This window comes from Argiope bruennichi, chromosome X2, assembly GCF_947563725.1.
Source record: "Argiope bruennichi chromosome X2, qqArgBrue1.1, whole genome shotgun sequence".
In the NCBI taxonomy this organism is placed as follows: domain Eukaryota; kingdom Metazoa; phylum Arthropoda; class Arachnida; order Araneae; family Araneidae; genus Argiope; species Argiope bruennichi.
The window spans coordinates 15,659,885-15,676,511 of NC_079163.1; the positions used below are offsets into that span (position 1 = coordinate 15,659,885).

Genomic DNA, 16,627 nt, shown 5'->3' on the forward strand with positions numbered 1-16,627 from the left:
AAACAAGCGATTTCAAAGAAATAAAATGCAAATTTCTACAAAATAATTTCAATTTGAACATTGAATGATTAGAAGGTTTTTTTCCTGCTATGTAATAAAAGCTGTTAATGAAAAAAGTCCGTGAAATTAGATCTTGTTTTCTTTTCTGTTAATTAAAAACGGAAGAATTTCAGTACTTTAAGATTCCATGCTTCGCTTGCTATTAAAAGATGTGATTGGAAATGACATCAAATTTCAATAAAAGAAATAAAAACGCGACTATCCGGCTTCTGTACTATCCGGTTTCTGTATCTATAGTTTTCTTTTATCGTAATTAAATCCGGAATGCCAGGCATTGCATTGGCAACATTGCCATAGCAATGGAAGCGAGGTAAAATGCAAAAACAGTAATCTTTTAAGGCCTTTTTCAAAAACTAAAAGCTATATGTTTTGACTCATATTTTAGGGTTATCTTTTAACATCTGTATCAGTGAAAAATGAAATCAGTTTGAGTTAATTTTCTTAAGAATTAGGCCTACGATTTGCGTTAATGTTTTGCTTATGTTTCCTGCATTTAAGTTAGGCATAACTGAATTTATGTTAAGATATGAATAGTTTATATCTTTTAACTTACTTTTTCTCTAATAAATTCTTCAAATTGGCAGTGCAGTATATAAACTACCAATACAGAGCCTGCTATTTTAACTCGACGCGTGTCTAGCAATTGCTTCTATGATTTACCGGGACGAGGCCGCGTTCACATTTTAAGTACCTTGAGATAAATGGAGGGCTTAGTAATCACTAAGAAGTGAAAAAATACGTATTACGTAATACGTTTGATATAAAAACTTTGTCTTCTGGTATTGGAGGGCAAAGAAGTGAGTACCTAGAAGTCCGGCCTATTCGGGTTTTTTGTTATCCGAACTACCAGTCCGCCACATTTTGCCGGATACTCGGGAGTCTACTGTATTTTTCCTAATTATACTAAGTACATTTATGCAATAGTATATATTCAAAATTTTAAATTTTTAGAGCTAAAATATAATGTATCGCTGAGAAGTATAGAAACTTCATGAAAACATCAGACTCTAGAAAATTTAACAGATTTGTTTTTATTGATAAGGGATAATTTCAAAGCAATGCTTCATATTCACTTGCGTTGTAACTGTTGAAATATATAGAAAAGTACGTGAGAATATCCATTTTTTTATATTTGAATCTTTCAAATGTGCTGGATATTACGATCATGCAAACTTTAGAACTTCATGTTTGGGATTTTACGATTCCTTGACAGTACGAACTCTTAACATTGATTGAACAGAGTTATATATCTGTGCTCCTCCAATGCGTCGAAAGCGTTCATTACTTGTAAAGAAATTTCCAATTTGGGTTTTCCATATTTCTTTCTATCAAGACTACTATTTAATTACAAACATTTTTTCTCAAAATGAATAATTATTCATCAATTTCTTAATTTAAAAGAAAGCATATTAAAATGTATAGTGAAATGCCAAAAATATATATGGCAGTACAGTAGCTACTGCAAAATCTTTGCTACTTTTTATAAGATATCGTGAATTATATATTTTTTATTGTTTATTATAGAAATATTATTTAAGGTACAAATTTAGTACAGATATAGATCTCCCTTAGAAAAATTTATTTTAGCCTTTGGGGTTTGATTATTATAAATATTTAATGAAAACTAAATTCAAATAAATATATTTCATTATGTTTTAAAGTTGTTAAAATTTATTTTTTTATATGAAAAGATCAACGTTTTAAAGTATAACGATATCCTCTCTAATTAAAAATTAATCACATTTTAATTAACTGCGCTTGACCCAATAACTAAATATGTTCTAGTTACTTTAATTTAAAACTTTTTTCGAGTACAATACAATTACAAACGTATAATAATCTTTTACTTAAACATCATTACAAAACTAAAGGAACATATCTTATGCGGGTATTGATATTTATTATTCCTTTTAATAATTGGTTAAATATAAGAAGTGTACTAGGTAACGGATTTGAAGATATTTTGTTTGTTGCCATAGTTATCTAGTAATATAATTTTTCGTTATTTTAGAGCAATTAAATTTTCCTTTCAGACTGAATGAGAAATCGAGGATGTTTTTTACACTAATTAAAATTTCATTAAATAGTTCCAAAACTGAAGAACTTTTTATTGATGGAAGTAATTAAATAATGAATTAAAAATAAAATAGTATAATGAGAAATTCATAAAAACATAGTACAAGCTCCACTATTATCTAGATACCATAGAAAAGTTATCGTAATATATTTATGCATAGCTATAATTAAATTATATAAGTTTTAAGAAATATTGCAAATATTTAATTTCGTTTTTTTTTTGGTTCTAAGAAATTTTACTCTGAAGTAATAAACTATTAAAAACAAAGAACGGATGAGTCATACAAATGAACAAAAAACAATTATGAATATCATTAATAGAAGCCTTTGTCCATGACTTTAAACTGCAGTCCATGACATGATAATAAACATTTTGTTGAAACTGTTATTAAAGAATTGAAAGTATTATTAGAGTTTTTATCTTGCTTAAAGTTTGAAAGCTGACGTGATCTTCAAATCTGAATCTCAGTTAATGTCATATTACCTAGGTTGTTTTGTCACAGTGTATGTTTCGTAAGCATTTTACAAAATTACAATACCTTTTAGAAAAAAATGTTTTTAATTTTTGATTTAATTTAATCAAAAGTAATTTAATTTGCTCAAATTTAATTATATATTTTGAAATGCATTTTAGTATTCTGTCATTTGAATTCAGCTTTTAACATTTATGCAAGTTTAATAAAAAAAATCACCGAGTATCTTTAAGTAATGCGCAATTAAAATGTATATTTCTATGGTATTTTGATATATGTTAGGATCACTAAAAAGCTCTGAGAATAAGTAAATACAGTAAGTAAGAAATAAAGAATAATATTCTAAGAATAAGTAAATACGGAAAAAAGTGAGAGTTCTTTTTTGTAACATTGCAGTAGAAAAATAGATGGCATCTTATGAGATAAATATTAGTTTAGTTTGATAGTTCTTTATTCTCACTTTACTTTGCGGATCAATAGAAGTACTGGATTTCTTCAAAACCTAAGGCAGCAACAATATTGTGGTTATTCCGAACATTTGAATGAGGTTAGAGTAATGAAGGAAGGAGAGGGGGAATATAAAGGCCACTGTTTTCACAAGAAATGCACATATTTATACAGTATCCTTAGAAAAACATTCAAAGCTGATTAAAACGTGTTTGATTAAATTATTTTATCTGCGTTCTTAAAGAAGATCAGAGCAAACACTAAGAGATTCTTCCAATAAAATCTGATTTTCCGCTAAACAGTATTTTCATTTTCTTTTGAAAAAAGTAGAAGTTACTAACTCTAGAAGAAAATAAAAAGATAATAACTCCCCAACACCCAGCTTCCTGGCAATACAAATTAAACTATCCACAATTTTTGTTGTTGACAAATAATAATACATCCTTGTTAAATTTACTTAAAGCATTCCACAAATTCACAAAGAAGAAATTTAATGTGCACATGAAAAAGCATAGTACGTTAATTTCAAATTGTTTACTGAGTTTGAAACTTTGTAAGAGGACTCAAAGAGAGAAGTTATTTTGCAGTATATTAGTCACAAATATTTCGTTAATATTTTCCACTGATTCTCAGAACATTTTTATGGCTTAATGATTTGTATATTCAGAACTTAGCTGAATGTAATTCGTAAGATTTTGACATGCAAATGATGTGCACACTGGCTTATTTGAGTATTTTGTGGCTCTGTGTAGTGCACATTAGGGGGTCCTTCTTAAAATGAATTAGTCAAATTAGTTTAACATTTACATTTACAACACATTTTAAACCTTTTTTATTATAGTAAATTTTCGAAAAAGTTCTTATGAATCATAACTGCAACCTTCATAATATTATCTATGTAAAGCTTAATGTTCATAATGTTTCAGTAACCAAATAAATGTAACGAAACATATATGAACATGACCGATTACACTTAACAACGTATTGATATTACTCTTATATTTTATAATTCATAGAATATGTAATTTTTTAAAATTTACTTATTTGGCATCTAGACTAATTGCATTTTTTAAAAATACACTTATCTATGACCTTCTTAGTTCAAAGGTCTTACGTTACTGTCTAGTCTGTTCAGTCGGAAATCCACTATTGATCGTGCAGTGATAAATGATATGCATGATACCAAAGTTTACTGAGAAATACAATCACATCTTCAAAAATTCACTATCTTCGAAAACATTCCAAAAATATTGAATAGCTGTTAAGTAAGAATAGATAGATAGAATTTTATTTTATTATTTATAAAACTGAGTAAGGATAGGACATTTATTGCCATTTAGCTGAAGATTTATAGGTTAATTATTTTGATTAGTCAAGACGGTATAATTAATTTTTATTTTTAAGGATACTTATGATACAAGAATGCTTACAATTTGAATCTAAAATTAGTAAGCTCTTCTTGTCTAGACTTTCTTGTTTCAATTATTCCATAAAATTTAGTACGTTACTTTATTATAACAACATAATATTATAACAATTATAAATGACAATTTTATAAGTAATAATTTTTCAATTACAAAAGTATTTGGACCGTTTCGCAAGCATTTCATATAAACTAACTATTAAAAAACTATTCATATAAACTAACTATTAAAAACATAACTATTAAAAAAATTGCGATTTTATGCAGAATACTGAAAAGGATTGCTCAAGGTCGGGCGGTTCTTTTTTTCTTTTTTTTGTGAAATAAATCAAAGTGATATAATTCCTACTCCAGATTAAAGAAAAAATGTTTTTAAATAATCCTAGTATAAATATATAATATAAAATAACTAAAAAATAATATGAGGGAAATATCCATAATCAATTAAATTTACATGTTAAGCTCAGTACAAAATCTTCAATGTCCATCTCTTCTAAATTTCTCCACTCATTAACGCTATTATTAGAAAAAAAATTCTCATTGGTTATAAAAAAATATTCAAGAAATCGCACTTTTCTTCCAAACCACGACAAACAGCGGAATGACAAGTTCAAATCCGCTATAATGATTGTGACATTTTTTTTTTTTTTTTTTGGCAGCTACGTTCCTTATTACGCAATAGTCGTGAAAAAAGTTGCCAGCAACAACCAATTTACAGTACACCTGTTTTCAGTACAATTTTTTGTTCACTAAATGTTATGATGGAAATTTCCATCATCATGCAAAGAAAGGTTTAAGAAACAGTTACAGTAAAATTAACTTTCGTCTTTAATAAAAAGTGTGTTTTCAAATTTTGTACATCGCACTTTTTTCCTCCTGTCAGGATGTTATGACACATCTGTGAAATCCTATCCTGAAGTGAGAATACCTGTGGGATGTAAAGTTCCTGTCACTCTTAGAAACTTTCTGGAAAACCAATAAAAAATTACTCATCAAGTCTTTTAAATGAAGATGATAGACATTTAAGCGAGACTCAAACATCCGACCGTATCTGTGTATCCAAGATGAAATGTCACTTCTGTGTGTATTTTGAAAATAATTATCCAAGTAATTCGAAGTAATGTTTTCTACTGTGTTCCCTTTCAGCTGGATGTCCCTGAAATTGAGAAAAGGACCAGTGAATCCGAAAGTTTTAAAGACTTTTTTGATCGAATGAGAACGGGTCCATGAAATACAATTATTTGATAGCAGTTTTGGTTTATTTTTCACATCAGAAAATTCATCTATGTTTTTATGGACTTACATCCTGCTCATTTTGAATTTTTTTAAATTGTCACAGAAAGCAAAATCCATTATTATCCAGTATTTTTAACAAATACTGATGATATATGAATATATATATAACTATGGACTTTTATGTGATTCTGTGTAAATGAATAAACTTATTTTATGATATGATGATTTATTTTTTTGAATTCTGTATAACAATATTGTTTTGTTGTTCAATGAAAGTATATCGTCACTGTTATATAAAAATGACACTAATGATACCAATGTTTACATCAAAATATATCAATATGTATATTTTTATACATTCGGATTTTAACATATGAAATTTTGATATTTACAGCAACAATATGCTGCTATGTGCTTTATGAAATTAAGATTCATTTTCAAAATTTTCTACAATTATTCAGTAATTCTGCAGTTGGATAACTGCAGGAAAATTTGACTCATTTGAACATCTTTTATCTACAATGTTTCCGAACGTAAGACTTATAAAGTCTCGTTTCTCAATAAAAAAATATTATTAACTTTTTTTTCCAACCCAAATATAAATTTTTGCATTTTCATTTTTACACTTAGAGTTTCTATACTTATAAAGGTGAAAGCCATTATGATGAATATGCTACAAAACTTTTAGCATTAATTAGCAAATTTCCGCCTTTTTTTTCTGATAAACCTGACATGCTTTACTCTAGTAATTAGCATTCTGTTCCATTAAGGGACAAAAATAATTTTTTTTAAATAAACAAGGATACATTCCTTTCATTAAAATAAATTATAATTCACATTACATTGTTTTTCATTATGGGCAGACAGGTTATTATTGGCAAAAAGCTGAATTCAAAATTAAATAGCTCACTATTTAAAAACAAAATTTTTTAAAAATCAGTCAAGTTGTACAATCGAATGTATATGATAAATGAAGGATATATAATCCAATAATAATTATGCTATGGATAGAATCATTATTAGAAAATATGGTAATACTGATCATTGGTATGTGGAGGCAATTTTTTACGTTTGTTTCATTTCACTGATTTTTCTTTCAGAGTTGACTCGCGGTAGAAAAGGAAATGTTTTTATATGAGTGATCATGAAGGAATTATTAATAATTTACATTACAACTTGTCCAAGTTTGTCCTCAAGATCGAAGGTCATTCACTTGATGTCCATTAAGAACTTATACAAATCTCTCTTTCCAATCGTAAGACTAATATGGAGGAGAAACGACATTACAGATTCGTAACAATATTATTAATTACTTAGTTATCGTTTTTCAAGTACATATACATATTCAAAATACTTTATACATGCTATGCATTTTATTAATCTCTTCAATTAATACATAATTGAAACTAAATCTTTTTAACTATGCTTCATATTAGAATAACAGGAGACATTATTTTGTCTTAATTTTGTATTTTGTATTTTGAAGGGTTTTTTTTATTTTGAGAGAAGGCAACACTATATGCTTGCTACCAAAAAGCGGAAATATTTTGTTTCATCTTAGATTCATCATCAGCCTGTAGCTTTAATTAACAGCCATATAATTATGCATTACTTCAGAGTTGATGTTAGTCACAATAATTCAAAAAGTTGAAGGGACCGAAATGTTAACTGTCACAACAAATGAATTTTAATTTTTAATTTGCATCATGAATGTTTGTACTTATTTTTTAAACGCACATATTGGATTCTTGTCAATTGTTTTGAATAGTTTGCTAGTTTAATTCACTATAATATCGCTATGTCACTTAATAATACCACATTTTAATTATATAAAATTATTGCGTATAATTTAATTGAAAAAGAATGGAATATAAATGGGATCATAAACATAGATGAAATGAATAAAATTGGGATACTTTAAAAGTTGATAGATTTTAGTTAGTACCAATTTACAAAAAACTCTAACCTATGAATATTTTAGAAGATTAAATCCATTTTTCAAGCATTTCCTCAGGCAAATAAGTTAAACAAAATGTTTAAAAAGAATTTGAAAAATAAATAAATTACCAAAAAATTCTTTTGGAAGCAATTAATAAAAAGTGAATATTTGCATACGTAAGTCACATCCTCAACTTTACTTTGACTCGTTAATCACGAACTGACATAACTCATAACTTCTTCAGAGGGTATATACTACAGGGAATTATCTCCTTCATCTTGTATGTTTCATCAGAACAGAGCTCAGAACCATGTGCAGAAGAATCCCAGGCTATCAGAAACTCTCCCATAAAATCATTCAATCAAATAAATCTTTCAACAGATAAACCACATCTTCTTTGATGATTATTCAAAATTTAAAGTACGCGGCCATAAGATATTAATCAAATCAAGCTTCCCAAGCAACGGATACGTAATTTCAGGTAAACCGGAAAAATATAACGCGAAGGAACAAAACAACTTTCGAGTTTCATTGTTAAACAAATAGCGGCCGTAATATGCCAAACCATGGCTAGTAAGCGGCTTGTTGGAATCATTAGCACCAAGAAGGAAGTGAGTGGTGTCAAAAGGTCAGCGGACAGGGGTCAAAGGTTAGATGAGGAGGTGGGTATAAGAAGGTGAAACAGCGCCAAGAGAACTCCAGAGCGTGAATGCTGACAGGTGAACTTAATTTTCATTCACTACTTTGCAGGTAGGACAATTAACTTCAATTTCTCCTGTTACGATTTTCCAAACTCAATTGTATTTGTTTTAAAATTAATTACGATAATTTAATTATAATAATTTATATATAATTAATCTTATAATATCAATATAACTGTAAGACAGAATCATATTTCTGTTCAGAATAATTTTTTAAAAAAATTGTACGATTTAGAAGAAAGCCATAATTAAAGAAAATAGAAGTCTGATTAAGCGCTTATCTTATGAAGTTATGCTTGGTAGAAGTATAACTTTATAAGGTATTGTTTTCCTTTCCAAATGCAAATAATGAATTTAATTAGAATGCATTTCAGGTTTTTGTTTATTTATAAATAAGTATAATTATTTATTACAAAACTAAATTTAAATATGATTTTGAATATTTCATGTAATTTTAACTCAAATCATATTCTTTATCTTTTATTGAATAAATTTTTAATAGATTCTCATCACTAAATACCATAACTCTAATTATTATGAAAAAAATAGATAAAAGATTGAAAGACGAACTAAAGAGGACCATTAAGCATTTTCACAAAATCTCCGAAAAGACCTTAAAAATATTGCAAGAAGGTATTATGAAATATCATGTTAATTGATTTCATGTCATCAAAATTGTTAAATAACTCCTACGTAGAAGAAAATAAACCTTAAAAAACAATTTTAAATAAAGAAACGATACTTAAAATATTGCTTTGAATTAATTGAAGACATCTTAAAGGACAATTTTTTAGAGATCACCATAATTAGTTTAAGATTGCCATTTTGCCAATACATGAATAATTAGAATGTCATTTAACTATAATATGTGTACTTAGAATGCCATTTTACCAATACACAAGTATTTAGAATGCCATTTGATCAATGAAAGATTATTTGGAATATCGTTTTCGCCAACGCATGAAAACATTTTAATCACTTTTTTCGGATACATCTGTAAAAGAACTCTTTTAGTGCATTTTTTTTTAATTTTTACCTCGTTATGAATATTTCAGAAAAAGCATCAAAATATTTGTTCAGTCTTAACATCTTAATAGCCTTGAAATAAGACGAAATTATTCCAAAAATTAAGAATGTTTATTTGAATTTTCATTACATTAGGAAATAATATAGTCAAGATAGATGATACGCAATAAATTTCTCTTGTTGAATTTTGCGCCATGTGAAAGAATTTGTTTTGAGAGCCTTTCCAAGATGGATAAAATATTAAAGCCTTTTGCAGTCGTCTATATCCCACTGTTTAGTGAGTTTTAATGACAGTTCAATAACAGAAGTAAAGCATATTCCCCTTTTCGTACTGAAGCCATTCAGTAAGTCATAAATGTGTGCTTATGATAGAAAAGGGAGAAAAATGATTGTCTGGTTAGAATTATGAGATAAAAGACGAAGAGATGTATTGCAAATTCCAAAGGGTTATACGATGCGCTCGCTTAGTTTGATCAATAGCATTAGACGCTGTCTTTATAACTATTTCTAATAAAAAAGATATCAAGGCTTTTTGCTATGGGTTTCATAATGAAATGACTGAATATTTTCCTTACTTGCAATTTTAATATGATATTTTCTTCTCCCTATGTAATTATTGCTGCAAACTTTTGTATTGTTCCGCACATTTATGTTTCGTAATTTTTTTAATGTAATACTATAAAGCTGATTTAATAAAAGTATTTGATTAATTTAACATCATTATTTGTTATTTTTAAATGCTTTATGTTAAATTCATCGATCATGCAAATAATATAATGTATAAACAAATAATCATACAAATAATATAATGTATAAACTTTCTGTGAAATAAATACATTCATAGTCTTATATTGGTAAGCATTACTGATACTACATTGAGATAATTACTTTAGTTCAAAAATCGGTATCCATGCTTATATTAATCATAGATCTTTGTTGCAAAAAAGTATATCAGAGCTATTAAATCATTAAATTATTTTATATTTAACTTGATGGAAAAAATGTCAAAACATCAAAAAAGATTCCATTTAATACTAAGGCGTTACGAATTGAGTAAATTTGACTTATTTATTACTGTATAGAAAAAAAAAATTATTTAAAAATTATATTGGGTTTAGATTACATCGTGAAATATATGAAAATATAAATTTTTCTCTCAACCTATGCTATAATTTCATATTTCAGAATGTGCTATTCTTATTTTTACTGTTTTAAATCTTGACTTTTTAAATGACTTTGTAGTTAAATGATTTTGTAGTTAATTTTTTTAAAACACGTGGCATTTATGGCTGGAATAAAATTAACATTTCTTATAAAAATCTTTAAAATAACTGGAGTTTAAGTTTTTATGGTCAATGTTGCCAATTTATTTAAATGTTTGAGCATCAAATTTAGCATTTGATGATGTAACTGAATGTTGCTAGAATATTATAGGAAGATGTAATAACATTTTTGCTAACTGCAAATAAAACTGACTGCTGAAAATGCATTTAAAAAAAGAGCTTATTTGTAGAAAAATTTTTAATAAATTTTTTTCTTTATAAATGATTTATCTAGATGAGATTAAAACGATATTTTTATCATAAAATCTCATTTTGATGCGTGAATCAGATTGACTTATTTCAATAAAAACAGAGAGATACTCAACAGCCATAAACCAATATTTACGTTTTCAATGTAAAAACTGATCAAATCAAATATGGATTGATTAATCAATATTAATTTATTAATCAGTATCAATTTATTAATCAATTTTAGTTATGATGTGATAATTGTACGTCAATAACAATTGAAGTAACAGTACAAAAATTCACAATCAACAGAGCAGAGAGAGAGAGAGAGAAACAATGATTCTCTGCATTTAAAAATTAATAAAGAATGCAAATATAAATTGTTGCGTGACAGGATCTATTTTATTTATAACCGCGAGAGAATAAATGAGAAACAAAACTAAAAGACTATGCAAGAGTACAGAAAATAAATGAAAGGGGATAAGTTCAGAAATTCAGCATCTGTGTGTAACGAAATCTATAAATTTTGTTTTATTGATTGAAATGTATTGGTACTCAGTATGAATGAATTTATGTCTTGCTTACAAGCCTTTTTAAGCATTCTTTTCACAAAACTATTGAAAATGAGATATTTTTATTATCACATCCATTCATTTCAACAATTCAGAAGGATTGTATTTTCATGGGTTCTCCTAATTTCCCGATTTTAACGAAAAACCTTTTGAACTGTATAACAACTGTTGTAATGGGATGAATAGCGCGGTTTAAACGGACTCTGTTCCATTTGTTCCTTTGAAATTCATTTAAGCAATTAAGGAGGAGTTATTTTCATGGGTTCTCCTAATTTCCCTATTTCAACGAAAAACCTTTTGAACTGTGTAACAGTTGCATTGGGATGAATAGCGCGGTTTAAGCGTACCCTATTCCATTTGTTCTTTTGCAATTCATTTAAACAATTCAGAAGGATTGTATTTTCATGGGCTCTCCTAATTTCCCGATTTCAACGAAAAACCTTTTGAAATGTGTAATAATTGTTGTATTTGGATATACATCCCGGTTTAAATGGACCCTGTTTCATTTGTTCTTTTGAACAGTTTAATCGTTTAGTTTTCACCTTCCACGCAGAGCATAATTCCCTAAAAAAGGTAAACTTAAATTTTCATTTAATGCAATTTTTGATCAGAAACTTTAAAACGTGAAAATATTTAAAAGAAATATCTGTGATTCATTAACGAAGATATTTAATTAAACTATATGAAGTATTTATTGGTGATTATAAAAAAGGAATAATAGACAAATTGTAAATTTATGATTTGTTTGATTAAATTGGTTTAAAACGCCTAGATTTTTGTATGTAACACACAGTTCTTTTGAATACGTCTCTCGATGTTTAATAAAAGTGACATTTCAGTTGTACTGCAGTTGTCAGAACTGTATTTGTTAACAATTATTTACAATATTAACTGCTCAAACTTAAAGAAAATGCATTATGATGTTTAATTCAGGTATCTAAAGGTTTTTCTGTTTATTAAAAAATAAATATGAATAGAGGTAGATTTCTAACTACGCAGCAGTCGAAAGCCTGTGGGTTGAGGGACTATATTGAAGGAGATACTGTTAACCTAGTTGTTCAGAAAACAAATTTGTAAAAAAATAGAAGTTCTGTGAATTATTTAATAATAGAATAATAACATTTTATCAAATATAAATGGAAAGGTCTATCCTATCTGTTTTATTGTATTCATTTAGTTATTAAAGTTTAGTTTATTTATAAATATAGAGCGTCTGCTTAGATAATATTATATGCGAATGTGTATACCATGCTACTATGTGTCATAATTTCTATCTCTACTAAAAATATAGAAGAATGAGTGTGTGTTCACGTTCTATAGACCTGACTGTTTGACCTTGAGTACTGCATTTCAGAATTATATTTTGGACAGTGGAAATACGAACTTCGGAACGATTTTATCGAAATTTAATTAGAATTTTTATTAATTAAAAATTAAGTGAGATTTTGGTGCTAGTTTTATTGTAAAATAAATCTTTTTAATCCACATTTTATTGTAATTTAAGTGAGAATGATATTGCTATCTACCTCAACAACATTGCTATCTACCTCAGACACTCTCTCACTCTGTTATTGAATGTATGAGGAGTTACTTAATCTGATATAACATTAAAAAAAATATATTATCAGATCTTGAACAGAGGTATTTATATTGGTATACAAAATCATCTGGCATGATAAAGTTCAGTGATTACATCCCCCAAATCTTTTTCTTTGTTCTCCTTAGCTGTCGTTAATTCCCATTAGTTAAAAGCTGATTACAAAATTAGCAGTTGATAACTGCGTCAAAGAATTCATTTTACAGATAGCAACCTTTTAAGACTTTTTATATTGGGTTGCTCGTTGCCCCTCCATCAGTTTTTCTTCTCAGTCGATCTTTATGCCTCTAAACCCATCAAATCTACTTTACTATTGGACATGTGATGTGTGAAGAAAGATATCAATTGCTCCATTAATAAGATCAAAGACATTGCAAGTTTCGTTTCTCTCAAAATTTAATAGTATGAGTCTCTCTAGTGAAATTTTTAATATGAAAGTTTAAGCAAAAATATTAGGGGTATCCATTTTTTAAATGCAGAATTGAATGTTTAAGCATCCAGCTCCCTATCCTCAATATCCAATTGCTTTTAATAAGTTTTAAAGCAAAAGCGATTGGCCTTTAAACTGAGTAGAAAAAGTAATGTTAAGTAAAAATTAAATCTACTTAGTCTAATTTTAAAGTGAGTTGGTTATTTTTACTGTCATCATAAAATTACATTCTCTGAAATAGTTTAAATCGAGAAGTGTCTTGTCAAGTACCAAAATTTCTTTTCTTTCAATTATTAAAGGCCACTTTTCTCAAATGCCCAAGCCAGGTGATCTGATAATTGATTTGGAGAAAGGCTTAACTAGTGTTGGTATTAAGTGATTTGCAAGCTTCCAGCATCCATTTATGTAAAAAAAGATATAAAGAGAGGAAGTGCAGAGATGCCCACCTTTACCTTTTATCTATTTTATTTGCCAAACAACGCAGGCATTTTAGATAAAAGAGAAAAAAAAACTGAAATCATATTTTTTCTTTGCTTTACTATAATTGGGTCTAATAAAATATTACTTTACAGTATGCTTCTCTCCCTATTCAATATATATATATATATATATATATATATATATATATATATATATATATATATATATATATATATATATATATATATATATATATATATATATATAATAACGAAGATTACGTTATTCAAATGGTAATAATTTTTTATATCTTCATGCAAATTTTGAAAATTTCTTAAAGTATTTTTCAGAATCTCGCACTTGAAGATGTTGGTCAATTTTTTAAGCATAAAATTTTACTTAAAAATTTTTCATATTGTATGTTACTTTTTCTATTCAGCATTTTTATACTCCCAGGCATAAGAAATACTAAACGATTGAAATAAAATGTGTAAACGAGTGTTTACATTTATAGTTGCTTAGATGTTAATTAATTTTATTTCTAGGTTTTTTTAAAACAAATAAACGGTCATTATGATTTATATCTCACACAGATGGGAGCATCAGGCATTTGAAAAAAAATAAAACCCTTTATAGCTCAGTAGTGAAAAATCAATTTTTAATCATCGATTCTGAAATGAGAAATGCAATTATAGAAGTGAGGTGGGGGGGGGACTTGGTATTGCAGTTATCGTAACAAACTTCAAGAGATGAAACTTTTTATTCGCGATATAGGATCTCTTGAGAAATAAATTTAATAAAAACGGCTTTTAAAAACTCTGTTTTAATAAAGTAATAAAAAGTAGATTTTTTTTAAAAATTTTAATTGTTCTCTACTTTATAGCCTGCCATTTATAATTCAAATGTATAAATATTATGGAATCTTAAAACCAATTTTTCTCATAGTAACTATTAAGCAGAGTCACTTATATGAAATCCTTATAAAATTAAATTAATAGTTAACAGATAGTTAAATGTTGAAAATAGCTTATTTTCATTGAGAATACTTAAGTCTACAAAATTCTAAAACTTTAGCGGAAATGAGTTGCAAAACTGACGGAAGTGACGAAAATATACATTACAAAATCATCTTTACAAATTTAAAAATTCCAGTTAGATAAAAGATGAATAATTTTAAGTTACAAAAATATTGTTCAGATGATGGAAGATTTAATTTGTACTAACACCAGTGCTGCAGCGACAGGAAAGAGAAATTACAAATAATGATCGAAAGGGACACCATGTAAACAATATGTTAATGCGTTTAAACCATTTTAAATACCAAACATGATGGGGGAGGCAAAAAATAATAGCAAATCTCGGGCATAATTTACACTTGCCATGCCGTTGTTGACTGGAGAGGAAAAAGCAATATATTATTCTAGTCAATCCCTTTCCTCGCACCCCCTGTATATGAACGCGGTTTTATCGAATATTAAAAGTGTCTTATGTTTAACATTCTTTACACTCTTCAGTTTCAAAATAAAAACTGAAAGAATATTCTTGATGTATTAAAGAAATTGTACTATAGAAGAAGGGCAGAAAATATCATAAATCTCTAGCTCAAACAATATACATTTTGATATTTGCAAAAAATATGCTAGTGAGTTCTCCCTTCAGTACTTCTTTCATTCTTCATACATCATCATACATCATTACCAGCAAAATATTTACTCAAAATGTTTTATAAACGTATCTATTTACAGAAAATATTTCTCCCTGAGAATACCATCCTAAAATTAAATGTAGCCTTTTGATATCAAATGTTATATGGTGGAGCAGAAATCTCCAAATAAAGAAGCAAGAATTAAATAAAAGAAAGATAACTATTAATAACAATCATTAAATTAAACAAATCTTCAAATAAAGAAACAACAATAGCCTTCATGAGACGTTCCGAAAAGAGAACAATAATAAAAAAAATTCATTTAACAAAAGAATATTGATATTAAAAGTGATTAAAATATTTCAACATGAAATATGGAGACAACTTTGTATCCAAGACCTCATGGTATTCCTTAAGACTCTAGAAACGGGTATGCAGGTGGTATAATGCTATATCAATAACGACGTCATATAAACAATTTTAACTTTGATGCGGCGGTATTGATGCTGCTGAAATGCCATAAATGAGTAGTCAAGAAATGTATTTTGACGATCCATAGTATAAAACTATACTATCTACACTACAATTCAGTCATTCAATAGAATTAAATCATTTAAAAATACTGATATCTTTGTATCTCATGCATAAAATATATGTGATGGTTATTTCTATATATATATAAAATGCATAAGAGGAAGCCCATTAACTTCCATTTTAAATATGAAAATAGGATTATAATAAAAATAATAATATAAATGAAAAACCGAGAACTCTCTGACAAAGGACTTTCTGAACGTTTTCCACTTCGCCATAGCAACATTTTGCTTTTCAATTATCTTCAATTTTTAGAGTAAAGAAACTTTCTGTTAAATAATGGATTTCATCCATTACCAAAAGTGGGTCGTTTTCATTTTACCTCATTCACTTTTCAGCATCGCCATCAACTTAAATTATAATCATTACATCGACTAGACAGACTTAAAGGAAAGTGGTATATTTTCCGAATAGTGATGGTAATAGGAAGTAAGGGAGGGACAAATACTACACAATAACAAAAAAAAAAAAAAAAAA

General features: G+C 27.5%; 2 protein-coding genes across 3 annotated transcripts in view; both read left to right on the forward strand.

The window, feature by feature from the left end:
- LOC129960756 (glutamate receptor 1-like) overlaps positions 1-5,934 on the forward strand; it is a 51,590-nt gene extending 45,656 nt beyond the window's left edge. The window contains exon 17 of one of the 2 annotated variants that reach the window (XM_056074367.1): positions 5,626-5,934. In XM_056074367.1, coding sequence (XP_055930342.1) covers positions 5,626-5,709 — 84 coding nt within the window. In that variant the 3' untranslated portion in view covers positions 5,710-5,934. The other variant, XM_056074368.1, reaches the window with a different exon arrangement.
- Positions 5,935-8,302: 2,368 nt separating this feature from the next.
- The window catches only part of LOC129960752 (uncharacterized), a 39,413-nt gene continuing 31,088 nt past the window's right edge, over positions 8,303-16,627 (forward strand). Inside the window, exon 1 of the mRNA XM_056074362.1 lies at positions 8,303-8,404. The gene's annotated coding sequence lies outside the window, so the exon portion shown is untranslated. The remainder of the gene's footprint in view (positions 8,405-16,627) is intronic.